At 31.1% G+C, this 20,778-nt stretch overlaps 3 protein-coding genes across 3 annotated transcripts; all 3 read right to left on the bottom strand.

Annotated features, from left to right (window-relative positions):
• Window positions 1–948: 948 nt before the first annotated feature.
• On the bottom strand, window positions 949–6,988 carry LOC114185495 (V-type proton ATPase subunit B 1). Its single transcript, XM_028073243.2, has 15 exons — window positions 6,846–6,988; window positions 6,637–6,702; window positions 6,384–6,439; window positions 6,170–6,268; window positions 5,799–5,858; window positions 4,992–5,103; window positions 4,704–4,912; window positions 3,806–3,937; window positions 3,168–3,305; window positions 2,773–2,923; window positions 2,599–2,681; window positions 1,836–1,883; window positions 1,557–1,610; window positions 1,392–1,475; window positions 949–1,286 (listed from the first exon to the last, which is right to left on the bottom strand). The coding sequence occupies exons 2-15, from the start codon at window positions 6,692–6,694 to the stop codon at window positions 1,101–1,103; spliced, it is 1,470 nt and encodes a 489-aa protein (XP_027929044.2). The 5' UTR covers window positions 6,695–6,702; window positions 6,846–6,988; the 3' UTR covers window positions 949–1,100.
• A 2,938-nt stretch (window positions 6,989–9,926) lies between these two features.
• LOC114183868 (SNARE-like superfamily protein) lies at window positions 9,927–12,420 on the bottom strand. Its single transcript, XM_028071028.2, has 5 exons — window positions 12,250–12,420; window positions 12,047–12,143; window positions 11,772–11,850; window positions 11,596–11,677; window positions 9,927–10,281 (listed from the first exon to the last, which is right to left on the bottom strand). Exons 1-5 carry the CDS (start codon window positions 12,280–12,282, stop codon window positions 10,141–10,143), a joined length of 432 nt encoding a protein of 143 aa, XP_027926829.1. The 5' UTR covers window positions 12,283–12,420; the 3' UTR covers window positions 9,927–10,140.
• Window positions 12,421–14,914: 2,494 nt separating this feature from the next.
• Window positions 14,915–15,966, bottom strand: LOC114183313 (transmembrane protein, putative (DUF1279)). Its single transcript, XM_028070287.2, has one exon. It carries the CDS (start codon window positions 15,741–15,743, stop codon window positions 15,360–15,362), a length of 384 nt encoding a protein of 127 aa, XP_027926088.2. The 5' UTR covers window positions 15,744–15,966; the 3' UTR covers window positions 14,915–15,359.
• Window positions 15,967–20,778: the final 4,812 nt, after the last annotated feature.

The following is a 20,778-nucleotide window of genomic DNA, read 5'->3' as shown; positions in this document are numbered from 1 at the left end:
AAACACTAATTTGTGTGCAAAATTTATTAAAACAATAGTTTGTGGGTTTTAATAAGTTGGCTGCAAAATATCTTTACCTTTTTATAGTTCTTAGATGATAAAATAACTTTTAAAAGATTAAGAGGGATAAAATAAAATTACATATTTGGAATAGTTTAAGATAAAACAAATATAAATTATGATATATAGAATTTGGCAAAGGAGGTAGCTGAGACATGAAGAGTTGGGTGTGTTGGCGTGGGGTTGCAATGGTGGGGCAAGTAGTTGGTAAGAGAAAAAAGCCTCGTTTTAAATATGTTCCTCAAAAGAGACACTTTCATTTCACAATCACATTGAGAACAATATTAATTATTTTTATCTTTTATTCAATTATATCATTTCACATCAAATTCAAACGAAGGACAATTAAACAAAAGAAAATTATTTTTTAATATCTCTATTACATCATCACTATGGCCTCAATGATTATTTAAATGAATTAAACTTAAATCTTAAAAATTTAACTTTCAAAACTCGCCTTATTATATACACTTGGTTAACTAAAACTGAGTGCTATTTGTGTTTGACATTAGTTTCTTTCTAATATATAGGTTTTTTGCTTCTAAAATAAATTGATGATGGATATTTATTTGTTTTTATGTTTATATAGTAATTATGGAGATGTATAAATTGAGGTTTATAGAAATTGTTAGATTGATATGTATAAATTCAAAGCTTCTTCCTGATTATAAACAATCTGAAGAATGAAGTAACAAAAATGTATCAGACACTAAAGAAACAAGCAACATAGAAGGGAGATGAAAATTCCTCGTACCAGTGAATGAACATCCCAAACTGCGAACAACTAATTTTCCAACCACAGAACAAAATGGCAAAGGAGATAAACTATCAATGGGGTCTTCATTCCAACTAAGTGATTATTCTGTCAAAATATGAGGCACTCAAACAGACTCAAACCTTTTATTATATATAATGAATATGCTGGATAGAAGAAACAAATATTGTTGGATGAGAAAGCTAAGAAATAAAACAATTGCCATGATCATTACAAGATGATTGAATACGTGACTAAGATATGCCACCTTGCTACATACATGTCATCAGTTACCGGCATCTCGGTTGTAGTACTGATCAAGAGTCTTTGCAGGGATACGATGAAGGAGTTCACGAGGGAAAATCCGCAGCAAAGTCCATGCAAGATCTAGTGACTGGAAGATGTTGCGTGTGTCATAAGCTCCTTGGGCAACAAACTTCCTCTCAAACTTTTCCAAAAATTCCAGATATAGCTGTTGATCAAAGGGAATAATCATAGTTAGTACCCCACTTCAAGAACAATATCATATCGCTATACTCAAAAGAGAATAATAGACAAGAGAAGATTAGTAAGAGACCAGATCCTCAGATGAAAGTGCTTCTTCTCCAACCACAGCTTTCATTGCCTGGACATCCTTTCCAATGGCATAATTTGCATAGAGCTTTCAGGAAACAAAAGCACACCGGTTAGACGGTTTGTAAAAAGTGAAAAGTAGCAATGTGAAAACAAAGAAACAGCAGACCTGGTTGGAGACATCAGCATGATCCCTTCGCGTCATGCCCTCACCAATGGCACTCTGCAGAGGAAACCTTATAACTTTAAGAACAAGGGTGTTGATGCTTTAGCCAGGGAAAAAAAAAGCAAACAGAATTTTGATAGTGATTGTTGGAAGGAACAAGGGTGTTGATTGAACTAACATGGGTATTGTTAGTGTTTGGTCACTCACCCATCGATGAGTAAACAGAGTAAAAATGTATCAGTTGATGGAATGTTGATATCAGGAAACAAGAGTTAACCTCACCTTCATCAAACGAGACAATGATGGAAGGACATTGATTGGTGGATATATCTGCCAATACAAAAGGAATTGAATGTTCAGTTTCAAGCTAATATTTCACAAACAATTTGCAGAGTGGATTTACACTTATTTGATACCTAAATAAATCAATAATGGAGAATGACCGTAATAATTCGATATTGATCTTTACAGGTGAGCCCTATTTGGTCATAGCATTTCCATCTTAAATTTCAGTAGTGTTTGGTAAACGTGTTAAAATGAGATGTCTAATTTATTTTTGCTGCATTTTAAAAATAGCATGGGATAGAACACGAGGCAAAAATAGGCTACATTTTCGTTCTACCAAGGGGAACCAAAAATATTAGAACAGAAACAAGTTTAATTTATGATTCCAACTAAACTATTTTCCTTTATTTCTACTTATTTATCTGTCTCCTCATATCTTCTTTATTTCTCTTCAACCAAACACCTTTAATTTTCACTAATTTTCTCTTCATTCATCCTTATTATTTCCATCTCCTCTATTCGTCTCCTCTCAATCAAAAGGACCATTAATGAAGTTAAACCATTTCAAAATATTTGTTCAGGCAATGTAAAGTTAAAAAGAAAATCTACATGTTAGGGAAAAAGTACCGTTCTTCAAGTAATATCATGTGTAAATGCTAGGATTCCTTCTGCATCGAATTCTCTTGTACATAATTCAGTTTACTACTAACCCAGCCTTTTATACAATATAATAACAACCAAATGCTTAAATAGAACCCACCTGCCTGTTATACAACTGCCTGTCAATATATATCTGCCCCTCAGTGATGTATCCAGTAAGATCAGGAGTTGGATGCGTAATATCTGTACAGAAAAAAGTTTAAGGAAGATAATCAGACAGAATTTAGAGTGCATAATGCAATACAGTCGAAGAGATTCTATAATATTGCATTACCATCATTAGGCATGGTTAGAATAGGAATTTGTGTAATAGAGCCTGTCCGCCCCTCAATTCTTCCAGCACGTTCGTATATTGTTGCAAGATCTGTATACATGTAACCGGGATACCCACGTCTACCAGGTACTTCTTCTCGAGCAGCAGACACCTACAGGATCCAGAAGGGATCAATAGTTCCAGGGTCAATTCTAACTGTTTGCAAAAAAACTAGTTACTTATTATACTCAGAAATAGAAGTCCATTAGTAATGATTATGCAAGCCTAAAATACTATTCGTAGGCAAACAGGGAAACTATAATGCCAAGGGAATGAAATAGGCTACAAAAGATTCCAAATCTCTTTGCTTTTCTGTTGCCACATCATTGAAGAAGCTACAGTTTTAGATACAGTACCTCACGAAGAGCATCAGCATAAGAACTCATATCAGTAAGTATCACAAGAACATGCTTGCCACATTCATATGCCAAATATTCGGCAGTTGTAAGAGCAATACGAGGAGTGATGATACGCTCAATTGTTGGATCATTTGCCTGTAATAAATCACAAGCAAGAGAGATATTTTTAATGATCAGCTGCTGCATACAGGTCATGAAATCAAATTTGAAAATAGCACTTCGATCATCCATAAAAGGAAAATAAATAAACATTTGTAGAGTCACAAATCCACCAAATGGTACTTCCTTATTTTTTCTATTTCAAAGTTTTACAAGTAATTCAGCTTAACAAAACAAAAAAGATTTGTTTTGTACTAATCATACACATTATCACTAATGTATCAATTTGTCTTCATTGAACACAAACAATTACGGATTACAATAATCTTTTCACACTCTCCAGACCGAGAAAAAGTTCAACATACCACAGAAAAATCAACAAAATGTAACTTCCAATTACAAGACATTACTGCTACAAGGAAAATTTTTTAATTGCCCAGACCACATAGACAAAATTACAGAAAAAGAAATTGAGAAGCCAAGAAAACAAATAAATATGAACAAGAGAACAATTGCATACTGGCTCTAAAGAATACCAGATTAAGGAAAAGGGTCACTCTCTCCATCGAGCCATTCTCCTCAAAGTCACGTTTGAAAAACTGTGCAGTCTCCATGTTAACTCCCATGGCTGCAAACACAATGGCAAAATTGTCCTCTTCTCCTCCGCCCTGTATTCAGACAAGGTTTCATGGAAAATTTACTATCTTCATGTTATTGCAAAATAATATGTTCAAATAAATGAATAAGCAGGAAATAGCCTTACTAATTTGAAGGCCATAAGAAGAAAGCTAGATAACTACACAATGTGTAAGGGATATAAAACAAAGAAGCAAGATCGTTTATGTTTAAACTTCAACTTTTAAGTACATGAAGGTAAAGGTAATAATATAATTTTGATTGGTTTTAAAGTCCCAAGGAAACAACCAGAAATAAGCTTATTAAAAGCCGTGTGCTTAATACATGTGTAACAAGCAATACAGGTTTAATTTTTTGATAGAAATATTCAAACATAGCAAACGTTTTAAAATCCACATTTATTGATGAAGTAACCACATCTTACAATACACCTGTTACTATACACCATATAAAAACCTTAAAGCAACAAAACTATTCGTAAAATATAGGTACAAGGAATGAACTCAACTTTTATTGTAGAAATTAATTCTTTAAAAAAGGGCACAACTATTCCACTGCATGAAAATCGGCGACTAAAGTTATGCACGCACAATGAGCACTAACAGGTGGTGCGAGGTAAGAAATTATGGCCAAGGACAAGATGTCAGCCAAACAAGTCCATTTTCTTTTCAAGTCCTTAAATGTGCAGCTGAATGATGCGTACATTTCTAAGAAAGTAATAATACAAAATGTGAAGTCCTAAACTTATAATTCAGGAGCACTGAACATAGTAAATTCACTTTAATACATTGGATATACCTCGAGAAGATTTTCAGTCTTTTCTAGTCTCTTAACTAAGCCAGCCTGACGGCATATCTGTGCAGCAATTTCATTATGGGGGAGACCAGCAGCTGAGAATAGAGGGATCTTTTGACCTCTAGCAATAGAATTCATGACATCAATGGTAGATATTCCTGTCTGTATCATTTCCTCTGGATAGGTTCGTTCACTGGGGTTGATAGAACTTCCTGAATTACAAAAAAAAAAATATTAAAAAAGGAAAAGGTAAACATGCATATTCAGACCTCCTCAGAAGAAATAGTATACCTGATATGTCCAAGTAAGCCTCGGGCAATATGGGTGGACCATTATCAATTGGTTTTCCAGAACCATTAAAGATGCGACCAAGCATATCCAGTGACACTGGAGTTTTTAACACCTGTGAACAACACCAATAATAGAGAAAAATGGGAGTCAACATTTAAACTGGTTCAAAGAAAACCAAAGACTCAAAATGAAAAAGTATTCAATAATCAATAACGTCAATAGAGTGGTAGAAGGGGATAAAGTAATCATAAGGTAATCAGATTGGAAAGGATAAGACTTGGAAAGTATCCTTCTGGAACAAATTTAATATGTAAACAGTACACAGAAGCTGAACTTTAAAATGCAACAAATTTGGCAAATCATAATTCTTCCTAAATTTTCTTTTTGGAAGCTTATTATAAGGCTAACCAGTAAATATATCAAGATACCCTTTTAGAAACAAACTCATAATACAAAAAAAAAAATGATTTAATCAATATGGATACCAAGGAAACCACCCTTTAATGTTTTCTGAACTAAAGTTTGGACATGCTTTCTGAACTAATCAATATAATTTATTTACTACTGTAATTTAGCACAGAGCGAATTGAAAGACTAGCCACTGATTGACCCAATTCTACATTAACAAAAAACAAAATAAAACTCTCAAACTAACAGTTGACATGTTATCTAGGTGCAACACCATTAGAATTACAATGCTGCTAAACCAAGTACCAATCAACAGGTATATTGACAAAAAAATTCCAAACAAATTTCACTTACATAAATTTACGTTTAATTTAAGTAAATAATTAAAGACAAGTATACCTCTCCAGTAAATTGCACAGTTGTAAATTTATTGTCAATCCCAGATGTACCCTCAAAGACCTGTTAAATGGTACAAAATGGTAACTAAGCAAGCCTGCTGTTTGTGATAGCATCAGTTAAGAATAAGAAATTGACAGAGAAAACATTAGACATTGAAGTCAGTACAGATATATGAACAAAGTACACAACAATGAAGGGTTTCTAACTAATAAGAACATTTGGTAATGATTAAAATTATAAAGAAATCATCATATCAAAGATAAGGTGAAGTATCTCCTCATGACAACCGACTTGGCAATTATCATCACCAGTCTCAAAAGGAGAACAGATTGTTAGAGACACGCTACAATAGGGCAGTAGTGGGCACTCACCTGAACAACAGCTTTTTCACCATCAACTTCAAGCACTTGTCCACGCCTAGTAGTTCCATCCCCTAAGCGAATATTAACAATCTCTTGAAATTTGGGTCCCTGATGCAGTTGATCAGTACAAAATTCAGTCACCATGTAAAAAAAAAAAAGTCCAAAATTATAAAATAAGCAATATAAAGGCATGGCAAATAGAGTATTACACTGAGGCCATTACCTTAACTTTATCAAGAATGACCAATGGCCCGGCAACTCCAGACACAGTTCTGTATTCTGCAGCACAAAGAGACAACTCATAAGGTTACCAATTTAAAAAACTGATCAAATCCAATGCCCCTTCAAAAAATGTCATTTTTTTTCCATAATGAAAGAACAAAGCTCTTCGTTGATTTACCAACCATTGGTGCATACATCCAAAACATCATAATAGAAAAACTAACGCAAAATAGATAAACAGAAACGACACCCACCCATTCCAATCTCCAAGGTTCCCTCCTCCGCATCATAACCGTTTTGAGCCACACCCATTTCTGGAACTGGAAGAAAGAGTCGAAAGGTGAAAACACAGCGAGTGAGAAATTGAGCAGAGCAACAGGAAAAGCTTAAGAAGAAAAGTTGTGAGTGATTAGAGTGTGAAAAGAAAAACGATAATTGAAGGAATGAAGAGAGTAAGAAAAACCTGAAAAGAGATTGATTTGAAGAGGTTAACTGTGATGGTTTGATCTGAAGAGGAAGAGAGAGAGAGAGAGATTCAGAGAGATGGTTGATGTGGTTGTATGTGACAGATCTAATTGATGGGCCAAACAAATTCAGGAACCATCCTGGAAATAACAATTATTGTCAGAAACAGATAATAATTTTAAATATATATGAATTTTACTATTATCTCTTTTTTTTTTCATTATGGTTAATTTCCGAATTTCATCTTTAATTTAATTTTTATCTTTTTACAGTATATACAAAAGTGTTAAGAACTCGAGAATAAAATTAATTTATATTTACTCTCTTTCTTATTCAGTGAAACATTTAAAAAAAATAGTTATGATGAAATTTTAAAACAAATAATACCTTATAAATCGTGACTAATTTTTACTATATTTTAATAATTAATAAACTTGAAATCGAAACACTTTTAATTTAATTATATATTTTGTATATATATGCTAACTTGACATATAACATTAATAAATATTAATATCCACAATGTAATAGAACATCATTACTCTAATTTTGTTAAATACATTGTTAAATAGATGGTGAATCAAAGGGTGCATTAAAAATTAATTGTTAAAATAATAGGAAACTACATTTTGTAAGGAAAATAGAGAAAAAGTATCTGGCAAATTTTGAAGTAGTAAAATATTGTATTTATATTATATTCCATTTTCAACAATAAAACTGAAATATTTAACTTAATTTTCATGATGCACAAAGTTCTCTAAAATAAATTAATTTAATTGATCGAGATATGAGTTATTATATATTTTTAATAATTTTATTTAGTTCTTATAAATAAATAAAAAATCTCATAAGCACAATTCATCAGTAAAATGATAGGTCGAAGACAATAATATTATTATGCAAAAATTCATATCATTCGAAATTCATCTTAAATATCTTAAAATTTTATTATTAATGTATTTAGATGTACATGAGAATGTACTAGTGTATCTGATTTTTGTTAAGATTATTATTAAATATCAGAAAAAAAATTACCATTAATCTTATATGTTTTCTCTTTTAATTTTGTCATCCTTAATTCTTTATTTTTATTTTAAAAAATGAATAGATTAAGACTCAAATAATTTATAATCATTTCTACTTTAGTTAGAGTTTTAGATCAACCCGTAATTCTTATTAATAATTCCTATTAATTTGTTACGAGTAAAAATTTATTATGATAAACTGAATTTGAAAAAAATGATGTGACTAAGACAAAAGTAATTAAATTCATCCTAATCTTGATCAAGTGAAAAATTGATTTCGAAATATTAAAACCATTATATTTCTGAAAATATATTGATTGGCTTGTTAAAATGCGCATTCAGAGAACCTAGTTAGAATGGCACGAAACTTCTTTTACGTTCATATGAACACATTTAAAATGAGAAGAGTAAAGAACATAGCTTCGTTTGTTTTTACTTAGGAAAATAAGAAAATTCAAGTGAAATAAATGAAAAATAAATTTATATCTATAAATTCCAACATTTTACTTTTAGTTTCCCATACCAAGCTTTGTTCCAATAATATTAATCTATTGACAATACCATCACGTGTTTATATTATATAAAATATCACGACAATATCATCATGTTATAATACGTGGACTACAAATATTGCATGTAAAAGAATAGAAATAAAAAATAGATGGATGAAAAGAAAAAAAAAAGTGATATCTATAGACATAAAAAAAATCTTTAAACTTAAATACAATTATATATTTGATTTAAATTTGATATAAAATAAAAATATTAAACAGTGAACAATATTTTTTTATTAATCAGGCATTCACTGGATCTTTCTTTACTCCTTTTTATGTTCAATATTACAATATTGCTCGTATATAAAAATGAATCACCAATTCCTCGTTCATTCTTTTTCTGAATCAACAGTAGTACAATCACTTTTTTACGCTATTTGTCTTTTATAATCATTAAAGGGTAAAGTAGGTCAAATAGTTGGTTGATGTTTACATGACTTTAACAAGAACTGACCAGCTCTTTCTTGTCTATTAGAAAAATTAAATTTAATCTTTTGAAGTAAAAAAAAAAAAAAGACGTTGTTCTATACTTAAAAATAAAATTATTAGATCCTATAATTTTTTAAAAATAAATTTAAAGTTTATGTCGAACTTCCAAATCTGAACGTAGGTTACTCAAACATCACAAATGACTTGGTCCATTTTCATCTTTTGACACTAATGATAGTGTAAAAGCAACACAGACTCCTACTATTTCTCTCTGGACAACATTCTTTCTTCTTTTCAGACCACACACACAACCATTACAAGAATGTTTCCAGAAAAAAAAAATCCAGAAATGAAAGGAAAATATATTAATAGACAAACAGAAAAGTACAAAATCATTGAATTGTAAAACAATTTGAATGGTGGCCCCACTCTGCTCGCATCATGGAAAAGAAAAATATACTTGAATAAGTTTTAGAAGACAATGTTTAATAAACTCTATAAATAGTGAATTGTTCATGGGAACCTATCATAACATTGGATAAGGGAAGTTCATAGGAACCTAAACAGCTCAACTTTTTCAATGATAAAAAATTTCAATCCCTGTGTATAAAGACGTTTGATCTCACTTATAATTAAGTTGTGCTTTGGACAAAAGTAAGTAATATTTATACGACTGACATTTTAAAAAATTATTGTCTCATAATATTTAATATGCTTTAGAATTAAAAATAATAAAGAACAAAAGAATGTCCAGAATCGCAATGATGGTGTATAGAAGGGAGTTAATTCATTGACCGATAATAAAAATAGAAGACTCAAATGAAGATACAACTTTGGAACATCTTAAATGCTTTAGAAATGATATTTTATTGATGAAAATGTTTTAATGGCGTGGCTGATTTTTTGACAGCTGCCAAAGACAATTTGTGATGAGAGACCCACAATAGTTGTGCCATAAGTCACAATGGCGCATTACTATAGCAGAATAGAAAACTGGTAAGAGAATAAATTAATAACCTCTCCGCCTAATGCCCACATATTTTGTTCAGAGAGGTAGGGGTCAATAACAGATTTACGTTCAATCATATGAATAAATATTAAAAACTCAAATTTGTGTAAAATCAAGTGCAATGGTATCAATTTGAACTTAGAATTTTCTTGAAAATGTTCCTAACTCTAAACATTTTACCAATGCTAAAACTACAAGGCAAGAACTTAGAATAAGAAAGAAAAGTTTTGTGCCAGATATAAACAAAGCATTGTAACTCGCACCAGTTGAAAATGTTCATCCAGCCGAACTGAAGCCAAATGACTTGACAATTGTGCTCACTCTTTCTGCAAATGTTTTGGAGGTTATCTTTTTGCCTGGCACATGGAATGGGTTTGAAACTGCATCTACATATGCAGCATGGAACCTCCTGAAAAACTGTACAGAAATACAATCCACCAGAAGTTAACAAGAAGAAAATAACATCAAATAGAACCATAATTCATCCATACGAGTCAAATTTCTGAGTAACGTGACAATGGAAAGATAGTATCTAAGTTTACGTGTTTCTATCTCCTACAACATAAATAATACCCTTATGTTTGCAATTAACCAAAAAATGCACACGAAAAGTGGAATCATAACATAGTGGCACTAAAAATTGTAAAATTTTAACCAACTTATTGAAGGAAAACAATATAAAGGATCTTAAATGTAGACTGCAAAATTCATAAACAAAATAAACTATTTCATAACGGAGAAAATGACAACAGGGTATCACATAAACATCGCATTCCTAAGTGAAACATCCCTGTTAACAATTAAAACGAATAATTCAAGTTTTTTAATTTTTTATAAAACAAAAATATTAATAAACAGAAGGATGTCGAAAAGAATGAAATACAGCAAAGCAAGAAAAATCCATCAGCAAAAGAATGTACAAATCCCTTTGCATTTCTCAATTTAACAATGAAATAGCCTTGAAAATGAACCTATCAGAAAACATGCTAGTCTCTCACCTCAAAACACTGAATCACTTCTACATGATATAAGACACTATTGCACTCAATACTATAATTAGTTTAATTCACGTAGCTGTTCAGAGTTATACAAGTAGTGAAAGGGAAAAAAATATACATAAAGCAGTAATACCTCCCTCACCCTATTGTTTCTTACCTCTATTATCTCCCAGCCTCCTTTTATATTCTACCTGATTCCCCCTCCCTTACTTCCTAATCCTACCAGCCTGTCATGGGTGCAGCCATGCAGGTTAACTGGCTACTTTTAAGATAACTAAGGTCCTCCCTCCTTGCACTTTCCCTCATCACCATTACGGGTTAATAATCCACTGCCACCCTTTCTATTTCCTGTAACACCCACTTTAATAATTGTGCCAAACAAGACCAGATTCTACATATAATAGGTAAAGATGACAATAGCAACTACACATTTCAAACATCATAATACCATTTACAGATCATGATCAAGAAACATCAGCATTGCCTTTGCCAGAATTGAAATGTGCTCCTATTCATAAAAAGTAATTGGTAACAGTAGTCAAATTACATGACAGACAAGATATCCAATATCTTTCAACCACAATATTGGGATCAAAGTACTACTAGTACCACCATCAGTATTTATTTCAGCATATCCTAGATACCATTGCTAAGAGAACCATTACATCACAAATTATCTACTCCAGTAAGACAGGAAATTACACCGACGAAATGAAAGAAAATTCATACTCACATTTCTTACATCGGCATCTTTAACATCCAGATCAGTGGTCACCAATATAAACTTCACCTTTGTATTAGTTAGATATCCATAGCTGCAAATCTCGTCACAGGCAAACCCACAAACTTTTCAGTTGTTGGATTAAGCATGAATCAAACAAAACTCTAACAGAAAACAAATGCACTCACACTTTGTAATTCTCGATGGGATAAAGCAGTCCAAGAAACGTCTCATTGAGCATAGGCCCAGATCTTTTAGGATTGTTCACTGCCAAGTAAACAACACATTACATCAGATTCGGAGTTCCACCTAAAACTGAATCCTCTCGCTGAATTATCTCCAGGCTTAAGGATCTCAAAACCCCAACCATTTGCTTAAAAACAAAACATCACAGATAAATTAAAATTTACGAAATCTCAAATAAAAACCTAGGGATCCCCAGTTCACAGTAAACGAAACACACCTCGCTCGTCGACCACATCCAGCGAACAATGGACGATGTGGTGGAGCTTGAGAGCATCATCGGCCTCCGTGAAACTCTGTATGTATAGCGGATTGTTCTGCACGATTTCATAGGAAATGAGAGTTTGAGTTCAGATGGGAGATCAGAAAACCGGAATTTTCCGGCGAAACTTAAATCGAGTATGAAAGTCGAAGGGGACTCACCTGGTGACCGACGACGGCAACGCAGACAATCATGTTGTACTCCGGCGGTGTGCCGATGGCCGATCAGAATCTACCCGGTTTTCTTTGCACCCGCACCCACCCAATCAGTGAACTGAAGGAAAAGGCTTGTAAGAAGTGTTCTGGTGTGCACGGGTCCAGTGGAATTAAACTACACATTATGTTTAAATTTTGTCATTAAATTTTTTATTTGGATTTTTACCAAAATGTTTTTGAATTGGTGTTTAAAATGTTTATATTTATTTATAAACAGGGAGTGTACTCCTACACAATTTTCACTTCAATACACTGATCCCGAGAGCTGAAACAATATATTTTATGTCTCATGTGGATAAATTTTGTTTATACTATATGAAAATTCACCTTAAGAATAACAAGTGAATATTGTTCCATACCAAATGTTCATGTTTTTTTCTCCAAGATTGAAAAAATGTAAAGATAAATATTTCAGGTTGTTGATGAAAAGAAAAGTCTTCATGTCATTAACTTCACAAAAGAAATCATGAATAAATTATATAATTATTATTTATATAGACCATAGTATGAACTATATAAATTTATGTGAACATAAATATTTAACTTAATTTTATACTTTTATGTAGACATTCATTCTTAAGTAAAACATGACGACATTCATTTCTAATCACAATACTATTCTTATATTAATTAAATAATTTCAATTTTTTTATTATACAAAAACAAATAAGTAAATCATTCTACATTTATCACGATATTATTATTATATTAATTAGATAAAATGACGAAACAATATAACATCCACCGAAAAGGTATAAAAATAAAATGTTAAATATCTAATAAAAAATTAATAAAAACTCAACTGAAAACAAAGACTTCAAAGTCTTAAAAAAAAATTATAAGATATAGACTCGTTTATTTTATCTCTATTGTGTAATTGTGTTGTTAGATATGTAAATTAGTTTACAATGAAAAGGAAAATTTGTACAATATTATTTTAATATAATTTTTTTTCCTACAATATTATGCCATTATACATATAATATTGTGCTAGAAAAAGCTTTAAATTAAGAAGTTGTGTTATTAATACATAATTGTTTTTTTTTAATTATAAAATATACATTGCATTGAATTAATCAAAAGTGCCAAAAGGGTAATGAGGCTCAGTTAAGAGATAGGTTATAAACAAACCTCAATCTGGACAAACTAAGCTAACAAAAAGTCAAGGAGTCTAGACATTTTATCATACTTAAATCGAAAATTCCACTTTATTAAAGACTCTTTAACATCCTTCTGATCCTTTATTTTTTTTTTTTATGAAACTTCAACTTGGAGAGTGAATTAGAATAGCTAAATCACTTAAATAATGACTCACTTTTAACTTTCATCGACCTTCCATCATCTATTTTGATTTTTTTTTTCAGTTGTGTGATGTAATAATTAAAGAGTTATTGTAGTAATGAATTAAAAATAGATAAAAAAATTGATCAAAATATAATGAATTATTATAGTAATGAATTAAAAGTAGATAAAAAAGAGTTATCAAACTATTATTATCCAAGTCACTTTTCTCCTTAGAAAGATAGAGGAACAACAAAATCAAATAAAGTTACTAATGGAAAAATAAAATCAACTCAAACTTGTGCTGAATGAATGCTTTAGCTGGTGGCGGTCCTGACTACTGAGTAGTTAAGTCCTTCACAACCAGCCCCCAAACCCAAAAAGTATGGCTCCTAAGGCCTTAATTTGACATGATATTAAACAATTTTCTGTCCAAGGCAGTTAAACAATTGGCTCATGTTGATGAGTTTGTTTTAAGTTACCGAGGTGAGTTGCCATCTGAGAATCTGATCCAACAGGAAGGTGGAGAGCATAGCATATTTTCAGCCAATCAAAATAGTTCAGAGATTTGGCAAAACAGTTTTTTATGTGATCATCATACCAAGGTTTTGCGAACAAGGAACAATTGCACTATAAATATATCTTGAAATAAACCATGACAAGGTTTCAAGAAATAGTGATCATCTTAACAATTGAGGATACTCTTTGTTGGCTAAATCGAAATGAGCATATGATATGATATTACTGCTCTATTCAGGACAAGAACATTCTTACTGTGTACCAGCACCATTTTGAGGTAGCTCAATTTCAATCACCTAAAGGTCACACTGATAAACTCCACATTCACCCAAGGATTGGATGTTGAATTCAATCAAAGATTGGATATATCAATTAGGAAGTCTACGACCAGACCAAGTCTAGTTCCCGTCGGGCACAGATAATTAGCAATCATCCAGAATTCATTACTTCAATACAAAGAGCATATAAAAGTACCATCCATTGATAACTTTAGACCATCTCAGTCCAAAATAAAGCAGGATGCAACAGATAAAACACAAAATACATTACTTTTAGGGTTTAATCAAGTAGCAATCAAATAATCTTTACAATCATGTCCACTAAACTGTCCACTAAACTATCCACATTCTTGGGATAAAATATCACCATATCACTCTAAAATCTATCCAGCTCTCATCACAAATACACCTAAGCCTATACAACTAATTTGGTATTTCTATCCCATCTACTTCTTTTCCCTTTCTTCCCTTTCTATTTACCTGAAACAATGCTATGTAGAAGCGATAACCTCTAACATCAATGGAGCTTTAAGTTGGCAATTTGCATCATAAAAGTTTGCATTGAGTTGCACAATAAAAGTTCTACATAAGGAGAGTGCATCCTCTCTAGTACAGGGTATGTTAAGTTGAAGAGAGATACACACAAACCCATCCCTCAAAATCATCACACTTATATTAGTTTTGTGTGTATTTCTTTCCCACCAAGACTCCAATTCTTTGATAGAACAATATCAAAATAACCAGAATTGCAAGCAAGTTTTGTCCACTCGATTACTCCAACCATTCCAATGAATTAAACTAAGTATATACCAGGACCTTTATTAAGCAGAAAAACTAGTTCTAAGAAAAGTAAAACCCTTTTGCTATTCCACTCTCAGGTCTCAAAAACCCCACCAATGCAACAAGGTATACAAATGTAAACATAATCTCACGATCCTCGTCACAAGCAAGAAGAATACACCACGCACCGAATCCAGGTCACACACCACTCTTGATGATGTTCCTCCGTGCCAAGAACCTTGCGATTGGGGGAGTGAGTGCGACGGTGATGGGAACGCGCACGGGGAACAGCGCCTTGTTGCAGAGGATCGCAAGCGTGAAGGCTCCGCCGGCGGATGCGGCGATCTGCGCCGTCCGGTTCTTGGGAGGTTGCGAGGCGTCTTCGTCGATAGGGTTAGGGTTAGGGTTTTCCTGGTCAGAGACGGCGCCCATGTGGAACTTCTCGAGGATGGCTTCGACGTCGACGTTGTTCTTTATGGCGACGTAGAGACTCGTGATGGAAACTGTGGAAACGCTCAGGTGAACGCCGAGGGCCACTTTGCCGTATTTCTTCATCAGTTCGCGGAATCGACCACCAGCCATTGTTTCCGTGTGGTTTTACTGCTTTGAAATTGTTACAACTTTGTTCCACTGAGGATAGTGCCGTGCTTTGTGTGTGTCTGCGAGAGAGATAGACAGAGAGAAAGAGTGCGTGACAGCGAGAACAATGGAGAATTTTAGCTGGAATAGGAGTGGTGGCGGTGAAGAAGGCGGCGTCTTCTCCTTCTGCGAGTGGTTTAGGGTTTTATACTTTGAAGTTAACCAACCCCCAGTACTACGACACCGTTTCCAGCAATAAGAACATTAGATTTATATATACACGTGGAAATACATGTATCTTCTAGATAATTAATTTAATAATTAAATTTAAATAAATAATGATTCAAAATATTAAAATGATAACATAATTATTTTAATTTAAAAATAAATAAATTTCAATTAATAATCATTTAGAAAATAAAAATTTATTTTAAAATATATAAAATTTAAAAAATATATATGTAACAGAAAAGGAGAATTTCAGTTATATATAGGTATAATAGATACACACATTCCATGATTAGTTTTGGACAAACTTAACTTATTACTGAATCATTAAAAGAATCTTATGTTATTCAGTAATTTTTTTTAATATCATACTTATTTCATTCCAAATACAAAATTGGGTTGGATATGATTTGATTAAATGAACAAGTCTAAAAATAGTGATGAGCAAGAAATAGTGATGAACAAGTCTAAAATAAATTGGTTTTAACAAAATTTTTTCTTATAGATTTTGAATGACAAATATAAAAAAAATATATTTAATTAGTAATTTAATTTTTATATTTACACTTTTTATTTCATTTTAGTTTTTATATTTACTTTTTAGTTGAATTTTATTTTGTAATAGTATTTCATATAATCTTTTATTAATCTGACATTAATATCATTTAAAATATATCATATATTAAAACCTAAGTCTACCCCGTCTTAAAATTTGGATATTTTTTACTTTTAAAATTCTTCTGAAATTTTTAAATCCCAAAATTGACATTGAAAAACAATAAATCCTTGTGAGTATAACTAAACGATTAAAATAAAGTCTACATATAATAGTAATAAAATATTAAATTATACTCAAACAACGAACAAACTATACAAGCCATTAAGCAGTGTTGAAAAATATCAGTATAAATAAAATAAGGTAGTTACGTGTAAGCAGTATTTTCAAACATTATTTATAATGAATTTTTTTTCAATTTTTTTTTTCAAAAAAAGAATTCGTATCTAAGATTATTACTTTTAATTTTATTTTTTGAATAGCTATTAAAGTCGTGTTTTGAAACAAAATTTAAGTATTTTAAAAATTAGAACAGTAAATTGCTACCTTTAATGAAAAAAAAATCATATTTTTAAAATATGACCCGTTCATATTCCTAGTTTATTTTAATCTATCTATTTATATAATATTTAACCAAATATATTAAAAAATTATAAATTATCGTGTAAGGGTTAAATATTTTATCCACCTACATTAGGAAACCAAAGTCACGTGCATCAGATGACATTGTATGCCAATATGCGTCTTTTTTTAATCCGTGCCTAGAAAAATTGTTGGAGAAATTATCCACATGTAAAATGTAACACACATTTTAAACCACTATGGTGTAGAAATTTTAATATTGTATTTAATATTAAGTTTTCCGTTTTCTTTGTAACTGTAAAATAATAGAGTACTATAAATATTACATATGATATGTGTTTTGAGTCATATAATATTCTCTCTGGCATATGATACTATTAAAGTTTAAAAAAGTGGTAGTTATGTTATTATCAAAGAAAGGGATTTATTTATAGAATATTTTTGATTCTCAAGTTAATAAGAATCTAAAAAATAAAGTGAGGAAAAATAATATTTATGAAAGAATGATTATTCTATGTGGTAATGCATCATATTTGTAAGAAGTCGTGGATAGTTGATATAATTGAATGATTAATATTATTGATTGAAAAATTATACTTTATTAATATCATTGATTGACATTATATTTTATTTAATATGTAATTTTTATATGTGTATATCAATTATATATTCAATGAGATTTATGACATATTATATTCGTAATAATATGTAATATTTTGTGATAGGATAATGATACTTTAATTCATTTTTTTGACCCACTTTTAATCCAGTATTTCAATCACCATTAGATCATCACATCACATCACTAAAAAAAATCAAAATAGATGGTCTAATGGTGATTGAAATAATAGGTTAAAAGTTGGTTCAAAAAAGTGGGTTAAAATATCTTTATCCTTTGTGATATAGTATAATTGTATTTATTACAAGAATAATATGTACATGAGCTCCCAAACTTAGTTCTACAAGATGAGTGAAGAGACTTGTAATTTTGGTTTGGTGCAATCGAGCAGAGTGTGTCTATATATTTGTAAGTTTTAATTTTTTATCTTGGTGGACACTTAATATTTTTCTACCTCTATAGGTATAATTGATTTTGCTACATCGACGAGTAGTTTGATAGCTTTCTAACTCAGTGAGTAGTTTAATATTTGTTTACCTCATTGGGTAGTAATGATTTTGCTATCTCGATGGATAGTAACATCTTTGATACCTTTACCTTGATTGGCAGTGATACTTTGCTACCTAAGCGGATAATACACTTTTTTTACCTTATTGGAGTGATGTTTTGCTTCTTAGGCATGTAGTACACTTTTGCTACCTTGGAGGATAGCGATAATTTGCTATTTAGGTAAGTAGTACGTTTTTGCTACCTCGATAGTGATATTTTGCTACCTCAATAAGTAGTACGTTAGTCACACCTTAACGGATGGAAATAATTTGTTACCTAAGAAGGTAGTACACAATTATCAACTTGATGGGGTGGAAATATTTTGCTACCTTGGTGGGTAGTACGCAAGTCACACCTCAACAGGTGGAAATAGTTTGCTACCTTAATGAGTAGTATGCAAGTCACACTTTTGCGGGTGAAAATAGTTTGCCACATCGGTTGGTAGTGCTAAGTCACACTTCAATGGGTGAAAATAGTATGCTACCTTGATGAATGGTATCCAAGTGACAACTCGACGGGTGGAAATAATTTGCTACCTAGCGAATAATACGTAATTATCATTCAAATGGAGTGGAAATATTTTGCTACCTCAGTGGATAGTATGCAAGTCACACCTTGACGAGTGGAAATAGTTTGCTGCCCCAGCAAGTAGTATGTCAATCACACCTTGTCAACTTGAAATAATTTGCTACCTAGTGGGTAATATGTAATTATTACCTTAATGAATGAAAATATTTTTTTACCTCAACGGGTAGTATGCAAGTCACACCTCAGTGGAAATAGTTTGCTACCTCAACAAATAGTATGCAAGTCATGCCTCAGCGAAGTAGCAAATTATTTCTACCCACGGAGGTGTTACTTGCATACTAACCATCGAAGTAGCAAACTATTTCCACCTACCAATATGTGACTTGCATACTACCTGTTGAGATAAATTTTTTCCACTCCCTTAGGTGTGACTTGCATACTACCCGCAGAGATAGCAAACTATTTCCATCCGCCAAGGTGTGACTTCATCAAAGTAAAAATCTATTTTCATTCATCGATGTATGACTTACGTGTTATATGTTGTGGTGACAAGAGTTCATGTAACAACAACAAAGATGGGAAGTTAATCTTGTTTTCTATCTCCACTTTTTTCTTTTCCACAATATAATTTTTCTCTAAATTCAAAATTAATCTTCCATTTGTCTTTCAACCTATGTATTTCTTATTTCTTACTATATCTCCTACATTCGTGATCTAATGAATTATAAATTTTTGACATCATAAATCATGACATAATCTTTGATTCAAAATAGGTTTAAACCCTTAGTTGGTCATCGTTTTTGTTCAAAATTTTCAATAAGGTCATCAGATTTTGATTAATCTCAATTGTATTATCATTTTTGCAAATGTGTTGCCATTTGGTCCTTTCTGTTAGTGTAGTACTAATCACATTAATTCATGTTCCACGTCTCAGTTCATGTTTTTTGAATTTTTTGAATTTTTTAATATAAATTTTGCCATGTGTCAAATGAGGGGTCCTATCACATAACAAAGGTAGTGTGACGTGATACTACTATAGTGTCATGTGTAACTGTTGGGACAAGTTTCATGTGTAAAATCTCCATTTAATCTCTGTATTTGCTATTTTGACTTAATTAATTCATAATTTTATTTTAAATTTGAGCAATTTCATCTCTAGCCACATTGAAACCAAATTTCACTTTTATATAAATGTTATAATGATAATTTTATTATAATTGATATTTTTAGTGTATTACATTAAACTTTATCTAAATTTTGTTTCAAATATTTATATATCAATAATTTCACATGACTTTGTCACATGGTAGGATAAACCTTATCTAACTTCTATATAAATATTATAATGATATTTTTATTAAATATTTTAAAAATATTAAATTTATTTAAATTTATATTTTACATTAAAATTTATTTAAATTTCGATTTTAAATTTTATATTTGAATTTATAAAATTGTTAATTTTAAACCAGCTCTAACATTTGTATTGAAATTATTGATACATAAATATTTGAAAAAAATTTAAATGAAGTTTCATGTAAAAGTATAAATTCAAATAAAATTAACCTAGTTACAAATATTTAATAAAAATATCATTATAACACTATATAAAAGTTAAATTTAGTTTTAATTTGGAGATGAATGAAATTGCTCCAGTTTAAAAATATGAGAACTGGATTGAGACAAATAACAAATACAAAAACTAAATTGAATTTTTTCACATGACATTTGTCCCAATAGTGACACGTGACTTTGTCACTACCACGTGACAGAATTATCATTTGACACGTGATAAAATTTATTTTTTTAAAAGAAAAATTAAAAAATAAATAAATAAACCACGAACTAACATGTGACAGATAAGTTAATATCATTGTGCTAATAGAAAGAATCAAATTGCTTCACTTATTACAAAATATGATCCAATTGAAACTAATCAAAATCTGAAAAGCTAATTGAAATTTTCCAACAAAAAC

This window comes from Vigna unguiculata, chromosome 5, assembly GCF_037176805.1.
Source record: "Vigna unguiculata cultivar grain cowpea cultivar isolate G323 ecotype 2 chromosome 5, ASM3717680v1, whole genome shotgun sequence".
Taxonomy (NCBI): Eukaryota; Viridiplantae; Streptophyta; class Magnoliopsida; order Fabales; family Fabaceae; genus Vigna; species Vigna unguiculata.
Note: the sequence above shows the minus strand (reverse complement) of the source record. Positions and strands in the feature narration are given on the sequence as shown.